The sequence below is a fragment of the Physcomitrium patens genome, chromosome 17, assembly GCF_059467195.1.
Source record: "Physcomitrium patens ecotype Gransden chromosome 17, ASM5946719v1, whole genome shotgun sequence".
In the NCBI taxonomy this organism is placed as follows: Eukaryota; Viridiplantae; Streptophyta; class Bryopsida; order Funariales; family Funariaceae; genus Physcomitrium; species Physcomitrium patens.
The window spans coordinates 6,994,577-7,015,530 of record NC_143426.1 but is presented as its reverse complement, the minus strand read 5'-3'; the positions used below and the strand labels follow the sequence as shown (position 1 = coordinate 7,015,530).

The window sequence follows — 20,954 nt, the reverse complement described above, 5'->3', positions numbered from 1 at the left end:
CGGTTGGGGTGACCGTCGGATTCCGCCTTAATGAGCGGTTGAGATGAGAAACTGTTCTGAATGGTTTGGATCATTTCGCTCCAACGGCAGTGATCAACGCTCAAGAACCTCGAGTGGTTTTTTCGGATCTCGGATACTGCACTCAAGTACTGACAAGTTACCACCTGATCTCTTCCAATGATATTCGGACACGTCATCCGGATCCAAGCCCCGACTGGTTAAAACAAAAATATTTGTACAACTTTCATTTAACCTGGTGTAATTTAACCAGGTGTAAGGACACATCCCTCACAGCAACGTGAGAGAAGATATTATGAAGTGCTCCTGTTCTTTATTTGAGCAATGTGATGCATGTTGCTTTTGATTTCTTGGCACTTGAAGGAGAAGCTCAAGGCGGAGCTAGAGAGAGCTCATTGCTCTCGCCATGGTGGACGCCTCAGGCTTGTTTGTTGTCTCGATTATTGCGAAACATGCTAAGGAGGTTAGTGTAGCTTCCATTGTGAAATTTCTTTGTGCGTTTGTGGTTCGGTAACGCTCCAGAGAACAATTCTGTGAACTTTTTTTTGTTACTTGCAAATCAATGCAATCGGTTTCAAATCAATTGTTGTAAAATGACAATCTTTTGGATAGATAGAAGTGCATGGCTGTATGCGAGTTTCTTGAATTGTTTTCTTCATTGCAGCTTTGGAGGCAATAAGTAATTTAGGAAGGTTCAGCAGAAGTTTGAGTTGAGGTGCAATAAAAAAAGTTTAGTAGTTTGTTGGAGAGAATGCATTCTGCTGTTTAGAAGTTTGGAGATGGATGAGACTCTATTTAGATGAAAGTAATATGTTTTTATGCTGGCCTTGCTGCACTTGACCTTAGAACCGCGAAGCTGCATCTATCGCAGTTAATTTCAATGAGCCATTCGTACTAGAATACTACAATATTGCTGAATCCGGTAGATATTATTACACTGGCTAATATGATTGAGCCTTAGGGGATGCTTGGGTTACTGACAGGTGAATCAATGCGCTTCTGCGACAAAGGTACGGCGCTTTGCATTTGTGACTTGAATAGTGTGGAGCATTTGTAACCTCGAATGACTCAAAAGGATAGTTTTGGACAACACAGTTAATTTTTAAGCGCCTAGATCCGAGGAGGATTATTACCGCTGCAGTTGCTCACTCATTAAATTACATTTTGAAAATTGTATGCGCGAGGAGGCAATCTTGGTTTTTAATGAAACATTCAACAATTCTTTGGGAGCTTCCTATAAACGACACTGCCTCTGTCTTGTTGCATCTGCAGTAATGTTCAGATGGTATATGCACTCTATGAGATGGTAGCTGGTGTGGGTAACCAGTTATAAGAAGTACATTAAAAGTTCCTTGAAAGTACTAATAACTTGGTGTTCTGGATTGGCACCATATTATACTGCTTACTAACAGTGCTACTCTGCGAGTCGATTTTGGCTCCAGGCTGTGCTGGCCCTAATCATCATTTGTTAAAACGAAATGGAGACTTGAAAGCTGATTGAGGACGTTTCCCCTTGATGTGCAGAAGGTACGGAAAGGCTACCATATTCTCCTAATGCTCAAGTGGTTTCATTTAAGCTTTACTTGGCAGAGAACATCTCAAGAATCACAACTCACACTATTAGAACTGGACCTTTGAAATACCATTCATGGTAATTGTAGGTGCTACAAGATGAAGTTTTGCTGCTGAGCTACATTAGGGGCATGTTGTATTGTGAATCTTAGCCACCTTTCTCCTCTTTGAGCTGATGATAGATGTTCAGAGCCATGTGGGGCTGATTTCAACAATTGAAAATGAGAAAAGAGGACGAAATCAGAGTGTCTTTGCCCCACTTTACAGATACCTCTCTCTTTTCTGACCTTCCCAGGAAAATCCAAACATAAGCTCATGACAGAATGTGGACATTACTGCAGGTGGAGAACCTGGAGCAGTACATCAAGTGGAGCAGTACATCAAGCGGCTGCAAGAGCACATCATCATGGCTGAGAGCACATACAAGCTGCTGGTGAAGGAGCTCCCAACTTCCGGCATGCGGCTGAGATCATTCTGGCTCTCACAGGCCAAGGCACCACCACCTCCACAACACCAGTAGCAACATCAGAGGATGATCACGCCATTGTCCTTTATAGATGAGAACATGCAAATTACTATCTACTTTAACTCCAGAGCTAGTACATTGACATAACCTTCATGTTAGAAACTGAACAGATTCACATTCTGTACAATAGAGGTAGAGTCGTTTAGGGTAGAAACAGAATAGCTCTACATCAGGTCTTTTTCTTGTACAACTGTGCTGGTTGTTTTTTTCCCCTGTTCAGTTTATATAAACCCTAAGTTGCATGCACATGGATTTTCCTTCAGTTGGTTGCAAATGCAGCCGTATCAGTAATGTAATCCTAAACATGTATGCACATTACTGAAACTGATTTCTGAACTTACTCGTGCTTTAAAAGAGGAATATACCATCGATAAAAAAAAGCACTAAAAGTGGCAGTTTTGAATGATATAATTGAAAACAAAGACATGGCCTTTCAAGGGTAAATTGATTAAAAAAAAGTACTAAAAGTGGCAGTTTTGAATGATATAATTGAAAACAAAGTCATGGTCTTACAATGGTACCATTCAAAGGTACCACTTTTAGTGCCTTTTTTGTCAATATACCCTTGAAAGACCATGACTTTGTTTTCAATTATATCATTCAAAACTGCCATTTTTAGTGCTTTTTAAAATCAATTTACCCTTCAAAGTCCGTGACTTTATTTTCAAGTATACCATTCAAAGGTACCACTTTTAATGCTTTCTTATCAAGTTAACCTTGAAAGACCATGACTTTGTTTTCAAGTATACCATTCCAAGGTACCACTTTTAGTGCTTTTTTATCAAGTTAACCTTAAGAAACCATGATTTTGTTTTCAATTATATCATTCAAAATTGCCACTTTTAGTGCCTTTTTTTTAAATCAATTTTCCCTTGTAAGACCATAACTTTGTTTTCAATTATATCATTCAAAACTGCCACTTTTAGTGTTTTTCTTTTTTATCAATTTACCCTTGAAAGACCATGACTTTGTTTTCAACTATCCCATTCAAAGGTACCACTTTTAGTGCTTTTTTCATCAATTTATCCTTGAAAGACCATGAGTTTGTTTCAAGTATACCATTCAAAGGTACCACTTTTAGTGCTTTTTTATCAAGTTAATTTTGAAAGACCATGACTTTGTTCTTATATCTACCATTCTGAATTTCTACTTTTGGTACTTTCTATCAAGTTAACCTTGGAAGGCCATGATTTTGTTTTTAATTATATCATTCGAAACTGCCACTTTTATTGCCTTTTCTTTTTATCAATTTACCCTTGAAAGACCATGACTTTGTTTTCAATTATATCATTCAAAACTGCCACTTTTAATGCTTTTTATCGATGGTATACTCCTCTGAATGGTATACTCCGAGATTCGATGCTCAACGGCGCATCCTTGATAAACCTCAGATTTAAGTCTCTAATCGACGTGAACATCAAACAAACTTTACTTAATGATCTGCCTACAATTCCTTCTCAAACCAAAGAGTTCGCTTCCTCATTATAAAAAAAGAACTACAACTCATGTTACACTTGAACACTTAAACTAGGCAGTGGAAAGGAAGACCGTCGAGGCTTGCTCAAGAGCCGATTCTTGAGAGTAGGATCGACCATTACATACCATTTTGAAATTACGGCTGTCATGGTCCCATTTCATTATGGGCTGATAATCACAAGTGGCTGTGCAGAAATACATATCTAGAGAAAACCTGGAGTACATTCTCTTCAGCTATAAATTCTTTGGTAGCAAGCATGACCGGGGAGACCATAGAGATTCTATGAGTTTGATAGATTATGCAGAACATCATGTACACATTGAATACACATCACCACAACACTAATTCACCTATATCACTATAGTTTGCTAGAGCCTACATCAATTCTTGTAGCAACAATCTAATGAGTATCATAACTTGGGATGTGTCACCTTTGGTGCTGATTTCCTCCATTGTTTGCAATGGTGTATTTTCATCCTCCAAAGATCACATTTGGGCCTCTTAAACACTAAGTGGTTAACTGGCAAGAATGGAGATCGCTTAGACTCCACTAAGAAAGGTGTCATTAGAGTATTCGTGGTTTTAACCCTTCAGTGTTACAAGGTGGCACTGGTGGCCACAATATTCTACATGTATGGTGTTGTATTTGAACATGATAACTTGGTTCAAATAATGAAATGACCATTAAATGAAAGAAGTAACTTAGCTGAAGAATCTTCAATCCAAAGGTATAAGCCTTGCTAAATTACATTTTTGTATTCTACAGAGTAAAATACGTGCCTGTACATATGTTTCCCAACTGACATTTGAGGTTTTGAAGCTGATCATGCACAAAGTTCATGCATACTAAATGCTTGTCTTACAGCCAGAACATGTGATTAGCACTGAAATCAAGGTTCGTAATCTGCATGGCATCCTCCCTGTAGGCTCTAGAGTGTCTAATCTCATACGTCTCAGTCTGATGATAGGCCAGCCAACATTTATTAAGATGCTCCTATTTGAGTAATGCCTGTGATATTTGGTCGACACATAGCTCGATATTGAGGTGATACTCGGGTCGGGTATCATGTGAAATGGCCTGAGTTCATATGTGCTTGTCATGCTGAGGGCTAATAGCCGCTTATCTTTTGGTTTACATATTACCATATCATTCGTACCTGGGAATTAGCAGTCTTCGATCTTGGCAATGCCTTGTGGTTCATGTTACTTGGGATTACAGTAGCCTATGTCAATTTTCACACCTCCAAGTAGATTGATTGATTTAATTAAGAAAAAGACCTTCCAGCTTTCAAGAATACAATGAAACCATTTTTGGCAGGAAGTCATATACTTTCATGACCATGGGGTTCAACTCAAGACCTTGGGGTTTCAAATTGAATAAGGTAAACCTCCCGGTAATCAACCAAAATCCATGACCAACAACTATAAAATTGGGGTATGTATCCAACCCACTTCCATCACATTACCACCCATTCAGCTCCAAATAATGGTTTCCTATTAGTTTGAATCCTTACTTTTGGTCGGTGCTCACGGAGGTACCTATTAGTGGCCTTTGGCTAAACATGGCAACTCACCTTGGAAATTTCCCACTAATTCACATTTCATCAAGAAAAATATGAAATCACTTGGATTGAAATTGTAATCATTCTATTGGCTATCACTAAATAACAATTGTGTTATTATTTGATCTCTCCATGTATGCACATTATAATGTTGTAATGACACCATTCAACCGCATATATACAACCTCCCTTCATTTTGAAGTAGAAATTTAGGTTCAAAGTAGAGATCTTATTTTTGTAACTTCAAAAGATAAGCCACGTAGCTTGAACCTACATTTCTATCCTAAAATTACATAATATTCTCCCTTGAAATAATTAGGGGTTGTTCATGATATGGTTTGTTGTCACATTGTGGTTTCACATCAACTAACAATAAATGATTGGTTCTTCCATTCTTGATATTTCATAATATTCTTTGCCATTAGACTCATTTTTGAAGTCACCAAACATTGATAAGATGTTATGAGCTTTTCACATTTAGAATGCTTCAAATCATCTCTAAATAGTTTTTAGTATTTTAGAATTAGGTTGAAGAAGAGAAGGTGGCTGACTTGATGGATTTCTTTTAAATTAATGGCCAACAACTTGATAGATTTCTTTTAAATTAATGGCCAACAACTTGATAGATTTCTTTTAAATTAATGGCCAACAACTTGATGGATTTCTTTCAAACTTTTTGATATTTGCGACCTTGTAACCTATGTTATCTTACACTTAAGAATGAAACATATATTTGCAAGTCATACATCATTACTAAAATTTTAATTTCACACTATTTGAGGTTGTATACATGTTTATGTTTTTGATTGTTTGAGTTGAAGATCTCATTATTCGATAGTTAAAATGCATTCATATGTTTAGAACATTACCGTAGCTATACTTCCAAACTTCTCAATTAACCAATTAGATCAACATAATTTTAAAAAAATTAGTTATATATTTGTCATTTGGAAATTTTAGATAACATCCTATAATATTTAGTTTAATTTGATTGATTTTGATTTTTTCCTCTACTTACACATAGCATTTCTAATACCTCACAACATATAAATTAGGAACTGTTGTAAAATATACATATCTATTAAGAAACCAGAGAATGATCTAATTGCAACTAGGATTATTTGCAGTATAAAGTCTACAATGTTATCCAAAAAAAAAAACATATTGAGAGTTAAAAATAAAGCGTTTCTAGAAGTGAGAAGAATTTGGATACAAGTCTTATACGTCCAATGAGAATGAGATTGAATCAATAGAGTATGGAGCATGGGACCAACTCCTTCTCTCAAGCGAGTTGCTCCAAAGCTAGATCCACTAGATGCCAAAGGCTTGTACACTACATCATTTGTTGTAGGATAAAACTTGTTAGTTTAGACACTTTATTATTATCACTTATATAATGAACGTAACAATGGTAACTGTCGGTGATCGATCCATAATCCTTAAATGTCAATCTAAAACCACATTGACAAACACATACCGTACTCTAGGGTCAGGTTTGGCTAAAATAATTCTAATAACAACTGCCGAAATTTTTGGAAAATTTGAAAAAAAACTTCAAAATTTTAACATGGTGAAAAAAGGGATTTTGAAAATATTCTATTTTAAGACATTTGCCAAACTTCTATTTTGGGAAAAAAATAATTATTCGGCATAAGAGTGCCGAATATGACACTAGGGTACGGTATTATATACTGTAGAATATTCAAATTGTATAAATATCTAGCATGACTTACACCTTTGTATTGAAGATTCTTCAACTAATAACTTTTGTTTGGAAGTCATTTCAATATCTATACCTTATCATGTTCAAATACATCACCATATTGAGGCTACCAATGGCACCTTCTGATATTTAGGTGTTCATCTTTATTCCAATGGCACAAATGGGCGCAAGCCTAGTGAGGGGTCTCAACAAGAATGTCTCCACCTCTAAACCACACACCATTCTTGAGGGGTGGATTGGCAAAAATATTTTAAAAAGTTTTTTTAGAGTACTTTTTAAAATTGTTAGATACTTTACTCGATGAGGTATGCATTTTCAAAAATATTTGTTTCACCAAACATCTACTTTCAAAAAAAAATAAAAAAATTGACACTATTTTTGTAAAGATCGACGGCCCATAATTATACAGGCAATCGACGGCAATCATTGGCCGCAGCTAGTCGTCAATTTCGAGGCTGGCAGGTCGGGAGGGCTGCGGACCGAAGTTTCCTCCTGGGCCAAAGTCAGATCTCTCGTCTCGTTTGCAAAGCTGCTTGCGTCGTCTCATTTGCAACGCTGCTTGTATCGTCTCATTTGCAAAGCTGCTTGTGTCGTCTCATTTACAACGCTACTTGTATCGTCTCATTTGCAAAGCTGCTTGTGTCGACTCATTTGCAACGCTGCTTATATCGTCTCATTTGCTTCAACTCGTAGTGCCCGCAACTCCTCGCTGGCTAGTTGCTGCACATTGGTGTCGGTGAACATTGCTTCCGCTGGCGTTGATAAGGTTCGATGCCGGTTGTAGGGTTTAGGGTTGCTGGTCCGACACGATCAGCGCTTGTTCGAGAGTAGATATACAGATTATCTGTTTGGGGTTTGGGGAATTGTGCTACAAGGACCGGACCCTCATTGTTAGATGCCCATTGAATTGAACTCATTGAATGGGGGGCGTGGATGAGAGCTTGGCGAAGCGGAAACATAGCGTGGGAGAGGAGATACGAGAAGTGGAACAGCGCGTACGAGGAGTAGAGGAGGAGATAAGAGAATTGGTACAGAAGATTGGAAGAGTGGAGGAGGACATAACAAAATTGGAACAGAAAATTGAAAAAGTGGAGGAACAGATCAATACGTGCTCTGACTTTCAAGAGAAGACGCAACTTCGGAGCAAAGAAGACCGACTTCAAGATGAGAAAGCGCGTCTTCTAGGCGAGAAAGCGCAACTCCGGAGCAAGGAAGAAAACATTGCTTAATAATATAATTTCATCACATCACATCACATCACAGTTTTGTTAAACGAGAGTTTGACTTTATAAAATGCTAAGTATACCTGAAGCTAAGCCAAGAATTGCATCTTCTTCCTGTACATGCACACCATTGGACCCCGACAAACTGTCACTGAGCGCTGGATCAGCTCCTCCATGATTGCCTGGACATGTAACACCAACTGCTCCATGGCCACACCATCACATGATGGCTCTTGACCGCCACCAAATTCCACCATGCTAGTTCCCGCAGACGTCTCTGTCATTTGACAAACAGACGCAGCATCCGAACCTTGTGGACTCGCATTTTTAACAGATGAAGCATCCGAACCTTCATTGCCTTGAGAAAGTGAAGATGATGACTCTGGAGTGCTCACTTTCTGGTCTTCTTCTGTGGCATCCGGCACCTCCATTTGCAGTAGTTTGTGTGCAGACCAGTCAACACCAAGCTCCTTCTTCATGAGTCGTGAGGAGAAGTGGGTCTTTTTGGGGGCCTGGTCTGAGATGTAATCGTCATAATATTTGACCTTGGTGTTGACGTTCACTTCCTTTGTGGTGTAGTACTAGGACTGGTTTGGGTTGATTTCAATGTATGAATCTTTGCCAGAGTCTGAGTCACCGCCTTGGCGCGTGTTGTGAACCCATGGTCTGGTTTATGTCCAGAGCTCCACCCATGCCCAGCCTTTTTGCGGATGGTTTGCGTCACAGTCTGTGAAAGAAGAGCTATGGTTTGGGGTAGTCTCCTTCAGCTGCAACATGAGTAAATTAAATCGCATGCGTGTCTATTGGAGATAAACTCATTACGTATGCATAACAACTGCCAAAATAATGAATTTATCTGTTCCTAGAATATTCATACCTGTTGATGAGATGCGCCGTAGTTCGAACTTTTACCTTTGCTTGCTTCTCTATACTTCCTACAATCTTCACCTTGTCCTGCAATTCAGCACTGCGTGCATTGTAAACAGATAACAAAAAACTGAAAGTCTGAATCTTACGACAAGGAGTTATTTTACTCATAAATTTAGCAGTCTAGGATTCACCCCCCTAAACATGAATATGCAGTGTATGCCATCACTCAAAGACTCAATCCGGCAAGCACAACGCTGCCAAAGTAATGAATATCTCTATTTGCAGTCACTGTAAGGAAGAGGGTCATGACTTTGGCAGCGTTGTGCTTGCAAGAATGAGGACGTTATGAGCCTTGAAACGCTCTGCATGTTCATGTTTGAGAAAGTGAGAGACCTTCCCAAACTACAAGAAACTGCCTGTACAGTCATTTATCCCGGACGTGACTAGGATTTTGTTGGAGTATAAATGTTGTGAGATGTCAACAACCTCACCACATCTAGAGACTTAGCAAAAGTAGTAGTACTACTCATCTCCAGATTATGACAGATGTTTTAATTAGTGTACCTCATTATGCACCACACCATTAGAGCTGTGCCTTGGAGCTAGACTTGATGTTCTGCAGCTTCTTACAGCTCTCAAGGCCACCTTTGAAGCACATTCTCACAGGCCGTCCTCGAAACACAGCTTGCACACGAACTATGGCTTCCATGGTTCGCAACGTTTTGGCGGCTTGTCTGCGGACCAGATGTCCTCGCACCAAAGCCTGAAGCCTCACCAACCCTTTCAAAGCCTGCAAACAGTCAATCCACCAAACATCAAGTCTACGAACACTCAAAGGCTTAATTCGGCAAGCACAGCGCTGCCAAAGTAATGAATATCGACATTGCAGTCGCTTCTGCAAGGAAGACAGTCATGACTTTGGCAGCGTAGTGCTTGCAAGAATGAGGTTATGAGCCTTGAAACGCTCTGCATATTCATGTTTGAGAGTCTTACCAGGGTGAGGTTTTAACTTACCAGGGGGATGGTAAGAAAGCGTTGCTGGATCGTGGTGGCTGCTGCTTCCTGTTCTTCTACTTCTTCTTGTTCGCTGGCATCTTCTTCGTGTTCTAGTACCTGTTTTTCTTCTCTTTTGGGAGATTGTGGTTGTAGGACTTTCGGTGGCTGCCCTTGGACCAGCTTGTGGCTGATGATTTCGAACAGTGACAGCGGATGAGCCTGTGGTGGAAAGTCATGCTTGGTGAGGAGCTGCTGCTTCTCATCACCCTGATCAGCCTTCTGTTTGAAAAAAGTGAGAATGTGAGAAGATGAGATCGCTAGACTGATGAAGTTTACAGTGTATTTATAAGTGATTACTGGAGATTGATCAGGAGTGGCCTCTCCTTGGAAGGCGAGCGGAAGGCCTTCTTCACAGCTTTGAACCATTTGGTGGGCTTCACCATCGCAGTACTCGACCTCAACCAAGTGCAGCCACTATTAAAAGCCTAGATAGTACACAGAAACAGTTGCATAATATGTAGTACGTCCAGACTCGTTGCTCTTCTGACTAGAAACGAAGTAGTCCTCTTCAGTTACAACTCGTTGGGTCATGTTTTCACGCTTTATGGACTCAGATCTACTAGAAATAGGACTTGTGAGCGCGAAGGTTAAGATGCATAGCTAGACACAGAAGATGTTACTCATGCTGTGTGTTTACTCAACAGTGTGGAAGGTCCAGAACAGGCAGAAGTTTACATTTAACTCGGACCCGGTTGATAACTTGTGTGCAGCAGCAGATTGTCATTCGTCGCTCCTGCGTCAGAACGCCTCCAACATCAGAAAAACTCAAGATCTACTCATACATTACTAGATCAGAGATGATAATGGGCCAGATCTGTAGCAAGTGACGTCCTCTAACATTTTCGAAGCTTTCGTTGCAGGAACGTTACAGTGCAACCCGTCTGCAGCTACTTCTGCTGTAATCTCCTCTTGAAACCTACCAAACATGACGTCTTCAAAACCAAGTTGAGAAACTAATTGATAATAACCTGCTAAAAACCACACTACTTCTATGACTCTTCCTGTTCCAGATTCAGAGGACCGCTAGCTCCGGCTATAAACACTAGAATGCGTAGTACTTACCATGCACTGTGATGTGAAACCATCTCGAAGAATCAATACCATTCCATGCACCTCATCTATTCCTCCCCTGAATAATATTTCAGATCAACATGAAAAAACCAACTTGCCTGATCGTCAAACAGGTGAAAAGATCATCTAGGAACTCAAAGGGAGAGGTCAGAAACCACTTTCACTGGACAAGAACCTGATCGCTACAAGCTGTGTGTTCACTCCACTTAACCTTGAGAAATGCAACAATGGAGGATATCACCATATTCTCTCATGTTGAAGTGGTGACTACAGTTACTAGGGAAGAAGAGTGGGTGACGTTGTGGGCAGACTCCATGGCTGCAATTGACACAAGTACTACGTCGGGACTAGTAGCTCACACCCTTTAAACTTCAGGGAAATGGATTCACAACAGTAGTAGTGCTCTCACTTCAGGAGCAATAAGCATGGTGATTATGGTGCTGTAATTTGGGTACACGTGTCTATCACGGGCTTCCAGATCATTAGTACGGTGGGCGATACGTAGAAACAGGGAGACCCTAGTTGTGTGTCACTCAAAGCTCTACCAGTGCAGATATTCACAATTTTAGTTTCATTTTGTGAAACTAGACTTGGTTAATACCATCTTGAGGCGCTTTACGATTTGTACATTGGATACTTATCAATCGTCCTATCATCTATGGTATTTTGAAATCATGCCAAGAAGATAAAATTCTTAGTTTACAAGGTCTTCCTGTGAAATGAACTCTTAAAACGTAAATGTCAGTTGGGAACCGTATACACAGGCACTTAATACACTTTGCAATGTAAAAATTCTAATAGAATGTATTTAAGTATAGCAAAGCATACACCTTTGAGTTTAAGATTCTTCAACTTTATATCTTTCATTTGAAAATCATTTCAATATCTAAACGATATCAGATACGACATCATGCATGTAGAATATTGAGGCCATTACCGGCACCTTCTAAAATTTAAGGGTTTATAAACATCAGAAATAAACCCCTAGTGGCCACACTATTCTACATGAATGGTGTCATATTTGAACATGATAAGGTTGAGATATTGAAATGACCCCAAATGAAAGATGTTAGTTGAAGAATCTTCAATCCAAAGATGTCTGTCATGCTAAAAAAATTGTATTCTACAAAGTAAAATACATGCATGTATATATGGTTCCCAACTGACATTTTTGGGTTAAGCAATATTAAGACAATCCCCCTTTCCTTTTCATTTCAGGGAAGTAATAGGGAGTATGTTTTCTGTCCGGTCTGTATGTACGTTTGCCTCTGCAGTAGGGGCATGTGAGGTATACACTAAATTGCCATCATCTCCAGCTGGTGATGTTGTGCAGATGGGGCATGTGAGTCTGCCTGCAAAGCAAGTAGTTTTTTCAGTCATGGCAGTGTCCATCATGATTGTCTGCTTGTTTGTTGCACAATGTGAATGGACAGGTGTCTTGCGCCACTCCTTTACAAGCAAATCATTTCACTCACTTACCACACATTCAGGCTATCAATGAGCTTGTTTGTCATGCAATACACTAACTATGGTATTTAGTGTTGACAACACTATGGACCACTTCACAATATGACCAAAGGTGAAGAGGCTGTCAAATTCCACGAATTACATTACTAACTTAGTCCTTTACACTAAGTTGATGTCCAAAATCCATCACCCTGCATTGTGTTATTGCCATCACTTTTGGCTAAAGCCCCATGTGCAAAACTTGGGTCGTTTGATGCTATTTTTGTCAACCCAAACTTCCTTTAATTCAAACTCTTGAAGGAAGTTTGGGTTGGTTAAAATAGCATCAAGTAGCATCAAATAGCATTTTTTAATTGTCTCAAGTACAACTTTGATCTTAAATGTATGGCTACTTTTTGGTGGCTTTTTACAGAGAAACAACCTAAAAGCGACTACCGTTCACTTCTATATCCTTTTTATATTTAGGCAAGAGATATAGTTTGTTCTTAAATAACATGATGGCAAGGTTTTGGGATGTTGCTTGAAGCCGCCAACTAGCTATTAGTCCATGAATTGTGTAGAAGGTTCTTTTCATTCAAAATTATTTTATTTTTCAATTATTTTTTGGAAGACAAGACAAGTTGCTGATGGTAATTACAAAAAAGTGTGATGATTTTTTATGACCTGAGTTTACATTCCTAAGAAATATCCGGTTGGTATGTTGTACATCTCAAAGTTAATGTCGGGCCCTTTGGACACCCATAAAGACGTGTGGGATAAAGACCAGGTCATGTGCTGTAAATAATGTCGACAGCTCAATCGCCTGCAAGATTGTACAATTCATGTCCATTAATTCTAAATGCCAACTAACGTCAGGCCTTCTAGACACCCATAAAGATGTATCGAGTAAAGACCAAGTCATGTGAAGTAAATAATGTCGAAAGCTCAATCACTTACAAGATTATAAAAATCATGTCTATTAACTCCAAAGGACAATTGTACTAGCTACTCCAACTGATATTACATGGTTGTATTTAGGGAATACTAGTGAATTTACCTTTGTGCAGGTCATATTTAGTAAACACATTGTCGCTCATAAATTTGGGTAAAGTATATAGTGAAAAGAACTATTGGACGTTTTTGAAACTCATGGGCTCATGAGCAAATAAATATCTTACAACTTGGAGAACTACAAATGAGCAACCTCGGCGTATGAGTAATTGTAGTTAAAAAGATTCCAATATGCTATTGATTACTTCTTAAAAGATGTAAATATCGAATGTTGAGGGTTGTAGAACTTCGAGAAAAACCACCATGGGGATTAACAAGAGACAAGAGTGGCCTATAATCTCTCCAATGTCTTACCATATGTTGATTTTGAATTTGACAAGTATTCAATGAGTTGAATGAATTCTAGATTTTGAATAAAAACTAATCATATAAAGTAGTTATATATCATTGAATGGTGGTGTCACTTGGGAAAATAACATCCTAAAACAATAAATGCTTTCAATCTATTAGTTCCAAAAATTAGATAGTCCTGCCACCTTAACCTTCAATCAAATTCTAAGTGAATAAGTAATTATTTAATGACTTCATTTGAATAATAGAATTAGATTAATTAGAAAAATGAGTACTTTCATTTTTATTAAAAAATTCTATGAAATTGTAGTGTAAATGTGAGAATAACGGGAGGTGGATGAATGAAGTACCATTGTAGCATTGAACCAAAATTTTTATGTCTGAGCTAGAGACCTAAAACTTGTCATTAACAAGAAGGATGGTACTTGGATCATGCAATAGTTTTGATGGGGATTCTTGTCATTCATCGATCACTATATATTCAAAATTTGTAAAGATCCACATTGTTTGATGAAAAAGTATTTTTTTCCTAGGAAATAAGTGGGAATTGATTCGAGTCTTCTTCAATTGGTTTGGCACTTGGCCTTTGGACATGGCCTTTGAGGCTTCACACTGTGACCATTTGAAGGCTTCAAATTGTATATTTTACTATATTTTTTCAATCCAAGACTCTTGCCTTGGTTTGGACTGAAATTTTAACGAGCGATAATAGTGCAAAGCAGCCTTAAATATGAACAAAAATATTGGATGTCAACAAAGGTCCAAAGACCTAAATGAGGCTTACACTAGATGTAAATCTAACACTACAATAAATGGGGTTATTTTGACACTCTAAATTCAACGATTTTTGTGAAGTGGCAAAATTAGTATGAAAGTGTCAAAGGATGTTAAAAATTGCCTCATTTGTACTTCGCTACAGTAATATTTATTGTTAACCACACTAGTTGATTACTAAATGCTATCACTCTCCATGAATATATTTTTACCATCTGTGGAGTCACTGGAGTGTGGTGGCCATAAAATAAACTAATGTATGAATGATGTTTTGGATAATCTATTGTGCTTGTAGATTCGCCCAGACCTCGTGAGCTCGTATGCCTTAAAGGATTAAGTGGGTGCCTGGACTAAAACAGCCCCAAAATGAAATCAGATCAAAATTAATTTGATACTAAGGTGATGAAACTTGCAATATTGTTGAAGAAAGTTGTTACAAGCTGTCCGGGCTTGTGAAGCAAATTGTACCATAAAATGAAGTCTGAGAAGGCTCTGTCAATCTTAATAAATTGACACAGCCCAACAAATCAAGTTTTTGGCGGGGTATGGCATGAATCATGTTGTGAAGGAAAGAGGTTAGGCAAAGTGAAAAGCACGGTCAGATTGAATGTACAGTACAGACATGTGACTCGTAACAGTGAACCAGAGTTTGTACACCACAAATGCATCATGGTGCTAGCCACGATTGTGCGCTGGACAATGTACAATTGTTTTCACTTACAGGAAAAATCAAATAATTTGTACTGAAGGTGTGGTCAGTTTCTTACATACTGTACAATGGAGAACATCCTAAATGTTTGGAGAATTCTAGAGGTTTGTCTAGGTGATATCCATTATGTCCAAATGCCCGTAGAAGGAAAAAATAGTTATTTTAGCGGTTGATTGTCAAAAGTCACCTGGACATATGGTATGTGGTTTTGTACCTCTAAATAAGAGAACTTAATTAAGGTAGACCTCCCTCCTGATAACCAACAAATTAAACAATGTGCATATATGGAGAAAAATAATAATACATTTATTTCTGAGTAATAGTCAATAGTTTTATAATTTTAACAAGTGATTTTAACAAAATATGAATTTTCAAAGCATGTAGCCATGTTTTGTTAGCCAATATCTAACCCCCATAAGTGCCGACCAAAAGTAAGGGGTCCTGACTAACAAAAACCTTCATTTGGATGGGGAAACTGGTGGTAAGGGGATGAAAGTCAGTTTGGATGTACCCCAATTTTGTAGAGAGGCACGTAGGCCCACTTTGGACTAGAGACTGGATGATATTGAATCTACAGAATTCAAGAGTTTGCACATCATCATCTATGCCAGTATTACATTCAGCATTCCACTGGTTGCTGGTCTCGAAGTGGGTCCTGCAAAGGAGTGCAGGCATTGTCACATGCTGTTTGCGCATGCCTGTGTTCTGGTGACATTTCTGTCACTCCTGAGTCCTCACTCAAACAGTGTGCCACTTCACTCATAGAGAGTGAGGAAATGCTAGCCAACTTCACTCATAGAGAGTGCAAAAATGTTAGCCACCTTTTTCCTAGTTCTTTCTGACCAAGTTGACTCATCCTGTCACAATAAGGTACGGTAATCCCCCAAATAACAGACAAGTTAACCCCTGAAGGGCCCAGGGGATGTGTGGCTTCTAGGCTAAGCTAAGTGAGAGGGGAGATACGGAAAATGCAATGCAATGCAAAAGTAAGAGTGGCTTCCCCTCTCACTTTTGCATCGCATCGTATTTGCATGTTTGGCTTATTATTTTTTGAAATCTTTTTCTGGGTGTTGAGTGGTGCAATGAAGTCCTAATTGTCAAATTTGGGAAAAATAATGTGACCTCATATGTGAACAAGGGATTGATTTAAAGGCTCTTTTTGGTGTATTCATCTCATGGCTACATACTTCCAAGAAATCATATGTCATGTGCACTACAAAATCTGCCATAAATAGATACAGTGGATTTCCTATAAATAGCTGAAACAAATCTGCCATAAATAGCTAGTACCATATGGATTTGGGTCACGTATGATGCCGTTGGCCCATTTGGCCAAAGATCATGCTCGACTTCGTACACAGTTTGATTTTATATTTAATTTTTTGCATTGGGCTTTGTGTCTTTTTCAAATCTACCTTGATTTTGCATCAACTAATTGTACTTCTCCTTAAAGTCTATCATTTTCGTTTCCCGTTCTCTTTGTAGATTGTGTTGTCAAAAAATGGACCCCCCCCCAAACTTAAAAAAATTCCTATAATTCATCACCTTGATTTTTTGATGAAGTGTTTCTTTACTTGTATTTTAGCACTTCATGACTTTTAGAATTCACATGTTTTGTGAAATTTAGCCATGTTTTGCATCCATTGTGGCTTGAAATGCTCATATTATAGTCCATTTTCCGACGTTTTTGGCAAGTCTTTGGTTATATTCGGTATTTTGTAAAAATACCAAAACACATTAAATAATTTTGACACTAAAATTAAGGCGATGAAGTGTTTTTTGATGAAATGTTTGCTTGCATGCCAAACCACCTTCATTGGCAAAAGAATTTGAACTCCAAATTCTTCTTTTTTCCAACTTCTTCCCCAATTCTCACCAAAGCAGACCAAACCCACTCCAAACTTTCTAGTTTTCAAGAAATGCCTTAGGTACCTCCCATAAGCGCTCACCAAAATTATGGGATCTTGACTATTAACAAACCTCCGTTTGGAACTGAATGGGTGGTGATGGGATGAAAGTGGTTGGGATGGAAGTGGATACACCTCAATTTGTTGATTATGAATAATGGTTGATGGGTAGGGAGGTTTTCTGAAGGATGGATCAAAATTTGTTGACCAGTAGAAATTCAGGGCGTATCCGGAACGTACTTGGCGAATGGTTTCCGGATCTGGTGGAATATGTAAATGTTCACATTATCCCAAGAAAGCCTCACCGATACGAAGCCTCTTTTCCACACCCGGAGCCAGTTTTGCAGCTCGAGCGACCGCTCTGGTGCAAGGTTTTGTACTGTTCATGGTGGTAGTTCTATCCATGTACCTGAGAAGCTGGAACCAGACTGCAAGAAAAAAGAATCCCATGAGTTAAAGGCTAATAGGTAGAGTAAGTCACCCAAGCTTTCAATAAGATATCCCCTCTTTAGACCACTCTTTCTCACTATTTAGAAGAGCTCGGTGGTCTCATCCAGTCAATGGCAGAGCTTGGTGCTCACTAAAACTTCTCTAGAGGTGATTTGAATATGGAAAAAGAAGATGTATCGTGTTTAAACTCTACTTTCTGACTACAATTAAATCTAGTATTTTGATGTGGAATATGTCGGTTCAAGCAGTTACTCTACATTATTGTAGGATGGGCTTGAGAGGCCCAGGTGGTCTCCAGTGCTTCGTTCATCTCTTCGTCGAAAAGACAGCAGAAGCATGAAGCAGAGACGCCATCACCAACACCAGTCACCACACTACTCGAGCGAGCTGACATGACTGCATCGGCAAAGCAAAAATGTCAGCAAAACAGCACTCTAAACGAAGAAACGAGCTCCATCCGATTAAAGCACTATAAGAATCTAGGGCTAAAGTGAAACGAAGTGAGCGCCTTGCAAGAGCTGCATTAGAAGGATGCTGCAAAACTACTAGTTCGCCAATCAACCAAGCCCAGTCTTCCTCTCCCAACATTCCACTAAGCCAATTAATATACTAATCAACCACAACAGAAACAAGACAGTACTCAAGATCTCATGAGGAGCTAGAAACACTTAACCGTCACAGTCGATGACCAAAATACAGACAGTTCACCATATTCGAGCTTCAGGACCTTCATCTGTAAATCGCTCCAGGGTGAGCATTGAACTTGAGCAAGACGCGAGAGGCGTGTGTGAGCAGTCGACACTGTAGAGATTGGACGTTATTGGGAATCATTTGCAGTGGAAGAAGAATTAGGGTATAAGATCTACTACACTCTACAGCCAATATACCACATACTGAATTCTGAATCAAATGCACAGAGAAAGAATTACACGATGTACACACTACACATACAATCTACCGATACACTAAATCCTTAACCCTAAATGTACAGAGGCAGAATCAGGGCATACACCCACACTCTAATCCATTCTGAGCTGCGTCCCGACCACCACACCTCCCACCACAGACCCAAGGAGCAATCCCGGCATGAGCACCCCCCCAGCACGATACATAGGCCCCACAACGGGCAACCGCTTGGCACACAAGTCGGTAACCAGGACCGCCAGGGTTCCCAGGGGAACATAAACCACCAGCCGGTGCCGCGCCGTCGCCAAGCCCATATCCCGGAACAGCACGAGAGCGAACGCCCTGAACTCGTCAATCGCCACCGTCCTCCTCAACCGCTCCTTCCTCACGGTGGCGTCCACCTGCGCCTGGGTCGGGCGGTGCGGCAGCCACCGCTGCTTGTACCTTGCAACTTCATCCTCCTCGGGGAGGGGGATCTTGTCGTAGACGCGGCGCGAGGCGTCCAGGAGCTGGTAGAGTTGTAGCCCGGGGAAGGCGTGTTGCGAGAGCGCCATGCATTCCTCGAAGCTGGCGTCCACGGCCGCGTGGAAGGAGAGGGATGTGGAGAGTGTCTCCTCGACTCGCTTCGACGGCGACTGCCCCATGCAGGAACCCTAAACCTTCAATCCTAAACCCTGAATTTAGGCCGCGATCCGTCACAATCTCTTAGGAATTTGCGTCGTGTGAGGTCTGAGATTGTGGACAGGTACGGGAAAGGCGTTGAAATCAAGGTGAAAAACAGAAAACCACCCACTGACATAAGACTTTTATGCTTCAGGGTGTCTTTGTAGAATGGAAAAATACATCTTAGGGTTTAGGGTTTAGGGTTTAAGATTTTAGAAAGAAAAAAGTGACGGATAGACTGGCATGTAGGCTATTATAACATCACTTGTAAATTTATTGCAAACATGTTCTTTAATATCTACAAAGTATACAGAAGTTGGTGCTATAAGGCTAACGGGTTGTTTTGGATCATTCTACCTTAATGAAGCCATTTCAAACTATTTTAAATGTCTACCATAATTATTTTCAGTTTCTTTTCCCCAGAAATAAATCATTGGCAGTGCTTGGAATTTCATTAAAGTTCCCTAAAAAACCCCTTTTATCTCTATCCGTAACAAGGATGACTTTGATTGTCATACCCGTTGGATAGTAAATGGGACTATAGGAGAAGGCGAACCATTTCTGAGCCATTTTAAGTTATTTTATTTGAATTATGTCAATAACTCATGTTAATTCTTATTGATACAACAAATGATAGCAACAACTCATGTGTTGTTGATATTACTTTGACCAACAAGGGTGACGATCTTGCCACAGTGTCACGGTACTGTAGCATGTTTCCCCGAACTATCTCAAGTGGATAAAGCAGAGACCTCCAAAAAACGATTCCACTTCACTACAACGGGTTTCATTTCATAAAACCGACTCGGAATACTCCATCAACAGCTTGAATGAGGTCAATCAAACGCCTTAAGCCTCAATCTTCTCCTTCTTCCTCCGACTAGTAAGTTACTATCATCTGTAGGAATGTCACTACAGTAGTCGTCGTCTTATCTTCGTCGTCTCCGATTAAACACTTCACTCAATTCACGAAAGAAAGCTGTCTTGACACTGCATTTGCTCACTTTTCCACTTTTGTTGTAGTTGGGATCAGCTTCTTCGAAGCGCTTCGACCTTCTGCGCTCTCCTCGCACCAGGTTCACCTATCTCTCACGTCTCTCTTCTCTGTTTTGTGCGCGCTTAAATTGCAACTTCCGTATTTGTTTGCGGTGTTTTTACTTGATTTTGTAGCGGGAGACGCCGCTTGTGTGAAATCCTTGTCAGCTACCTTTCACTTCTCTCGCTTCTCTTTTTTGTGCGAGATTGTGCAATTTCCGTATTATTTCTTTGCGACGTTTTTAATTTATTTTGTAGCGGATTGTGTGAAATCCTTGTTGCTTTCTTGGTGTGCAGTTTCTTGACAGGGAGGAAGAAGAGTGAGATTTTTCTTAGTTTGGATTGAAGAGGATTCTAGAGGTTGAGTGCGAATTAGTGCTGCGCTGAATCTTGTTTTTGAGGATGTGATAAACCTCGAAAAGACTCGTCGAAGTGGCGAGCCTTTTAACTATTAGCTGACTTTAATTATGGCGATGGCGTCGGCGTTATCGTGGGCGGCACCGGCGGCCCGGCTCAACCTTTCAATGGCGCAGCGAGGTTTTTTTAATGAATTTCTTATCCAGAAGTCTTTATGTAGTGGAAGAAGCTGTCCGCAGGTAGTCCG

At 39.7% G+C, this 20,954-nt stretch overlaps 3 protein-coding genes and 1 long non-coding RNA gene across 6 annotated transcripts; 2 read left to right on the top strand and 2 right to left on the bottom strand.

Annotated features, from left to right (window-relative positions):
- The first annotated feature begins 276 nt into the window (after positions 1–276).
- On the top strand, positions 277–2,362 carry LOC112294330 (uncharacterized). Of its 3 annotated transcripts, none has more exons than XM_024544636.3 (4): positions 277–481; positions 980–1,028; positions 1,543–1,669; positions 1,932–2,362. In XM_024544636.3, exons 1-4 carry the CDS (start codon positions 425–427, stop codon positions 2,002–2,004), a joined length of 306 nt encoding a protein of 101 aa, XP_024400404.1. In that variant the 5' UTR covers positions 277–424; the 3' UTR covers positions 2,005–2,362. The 3 variants fall into 3 exon arrangements, 1 of the variants encoding a protein (XP_024400404.1); XR_002973294.3 differs by having other exon boundaries at positions 341–481; positions 1,002–1,028; positions 1,461–1,545; positions 1,932–2,162; XR_002973297.3 differs by lacking the exon at positions 980–1,028 and having other exon boundaries at positions 343–481; positions 1,461–1,545; positions 1,932–2,162.
- A 5,716-nt stretch (positions 2,363–8,078) lies between these two features.
- Positions 8,079–11,424, bottom strand: LOC112294864 (uncharacterized). Its single transcript, XM_090243635.1, has 6 exons — positions 11,090–11,424; positions 10,703–10,760; positions 9,986–10,452; positions 9,536–9,761; positions 8,979–9,055; positions 8,079–8,868 (listed from the first exon to the last, which is right to left on the bottom strand). The coding sequence occupies exons 3-4, from the start codon at positions 10,391–10,393 to the stop codon at positions 9,555–9,557; spliced, it is 615 nt and encodes a 204-aa protein (XP_090099761.1). The 5' UTR covers positions 10,394–10,452; positions 10,703–10,760; positions 11,090–11,424; the 3' UTR covers positions 8,079–8,868; positions 8,979–9,055; positions 9,536–9,554.
- Positions 11,425–17,764: 6,340 nt separating this feature from the next.
- Positions 17,765–19,643, bottom strand: LOC112294236 (uncharacterized). The gene is made up of 2 exons (XM_024544507.3): positions 18,420–19,643; positions 17,765–18,142 (listed from the first exon to the last, which is right to left on the bottom strand). Exon 1 carries the CDS (start codon positions 19,294–19,296, stop codon positions 18,766–18,768), a length of 531 nt encoding a protein of 176 aa, XP_024400275.1. The 5' UTR covers positions 19,297–19,643; the 3' UTR covers positions 17,765–18,142; positions 18,420–18,765.
- Positions 19,644–19,814: 171 nt separating this feature from the next.
- Positions 19,815–20,889, top strand: LOC149987531 (uncharacterized). Its single transcript, XR_016498026.1, has 4 exons — positions 19,815–19,835; positions 20,028–20,150; positions 20,339–20,391; positions 20,648–20,889. It is a non-coding gene; the product is annotated as an uncharacterized LOC149987531 (long non-coding RNA).
- Positions 20,890–20,954: the final 65 nt, after the last annotated feature.

What these genes read in the sequence shown, in the direction of transcription:
- LOC112294864 (XM_090243635.1), bottom strand. Translation starts at nt 10,393, where the DNA reads ATGGTTCAAAGCTGTGAAGAAGGCCTTCCGCTCGCCTTCCAAGGAGAG. An exon ending in GCTTTCTTACCATCCCCCTG is followed by an intron (nt 9,762 to 9,985) that starts GTAAGTTAAAAC and finishes GACTGTTTGCAG; the next exon opens with GCTTTGAAAGGGTTGGTGAG.
- LOC112294330 (XM_024544636.3), top strand. Translation starts at nt 425, where the DNA reads ATGGTGGACGCCTCAGGCTTGTTTGTTGTCTCGATTATTGCGAAACAT. An exon ending in TTGCGAAACATGCTAAGGAG is followed by an intron (nt 482 to 979) that starts GTTAGTGTAGCT and finishes ATTGAGCCTTAG; the next exon opens with GGGATGCTTGGGTTACTGAC. An exon ending in CCTTTGAAATACCATTCATG is followed by an intron (nt 1,670 to 1,931) that starts GTAATTGTAGGT and finishes ACATTACTGCAG; the next exon opens with GTGGAGAACCTGGAGCAGTA.
- LOC112294236 (XM_024544507.3), bottom strand. Translation starts at nt 19,296, where the DNA reads ATGGGGCAGTCGCCGTCGAAGCGAGTCGAGGAGACACTCTCCACATCC.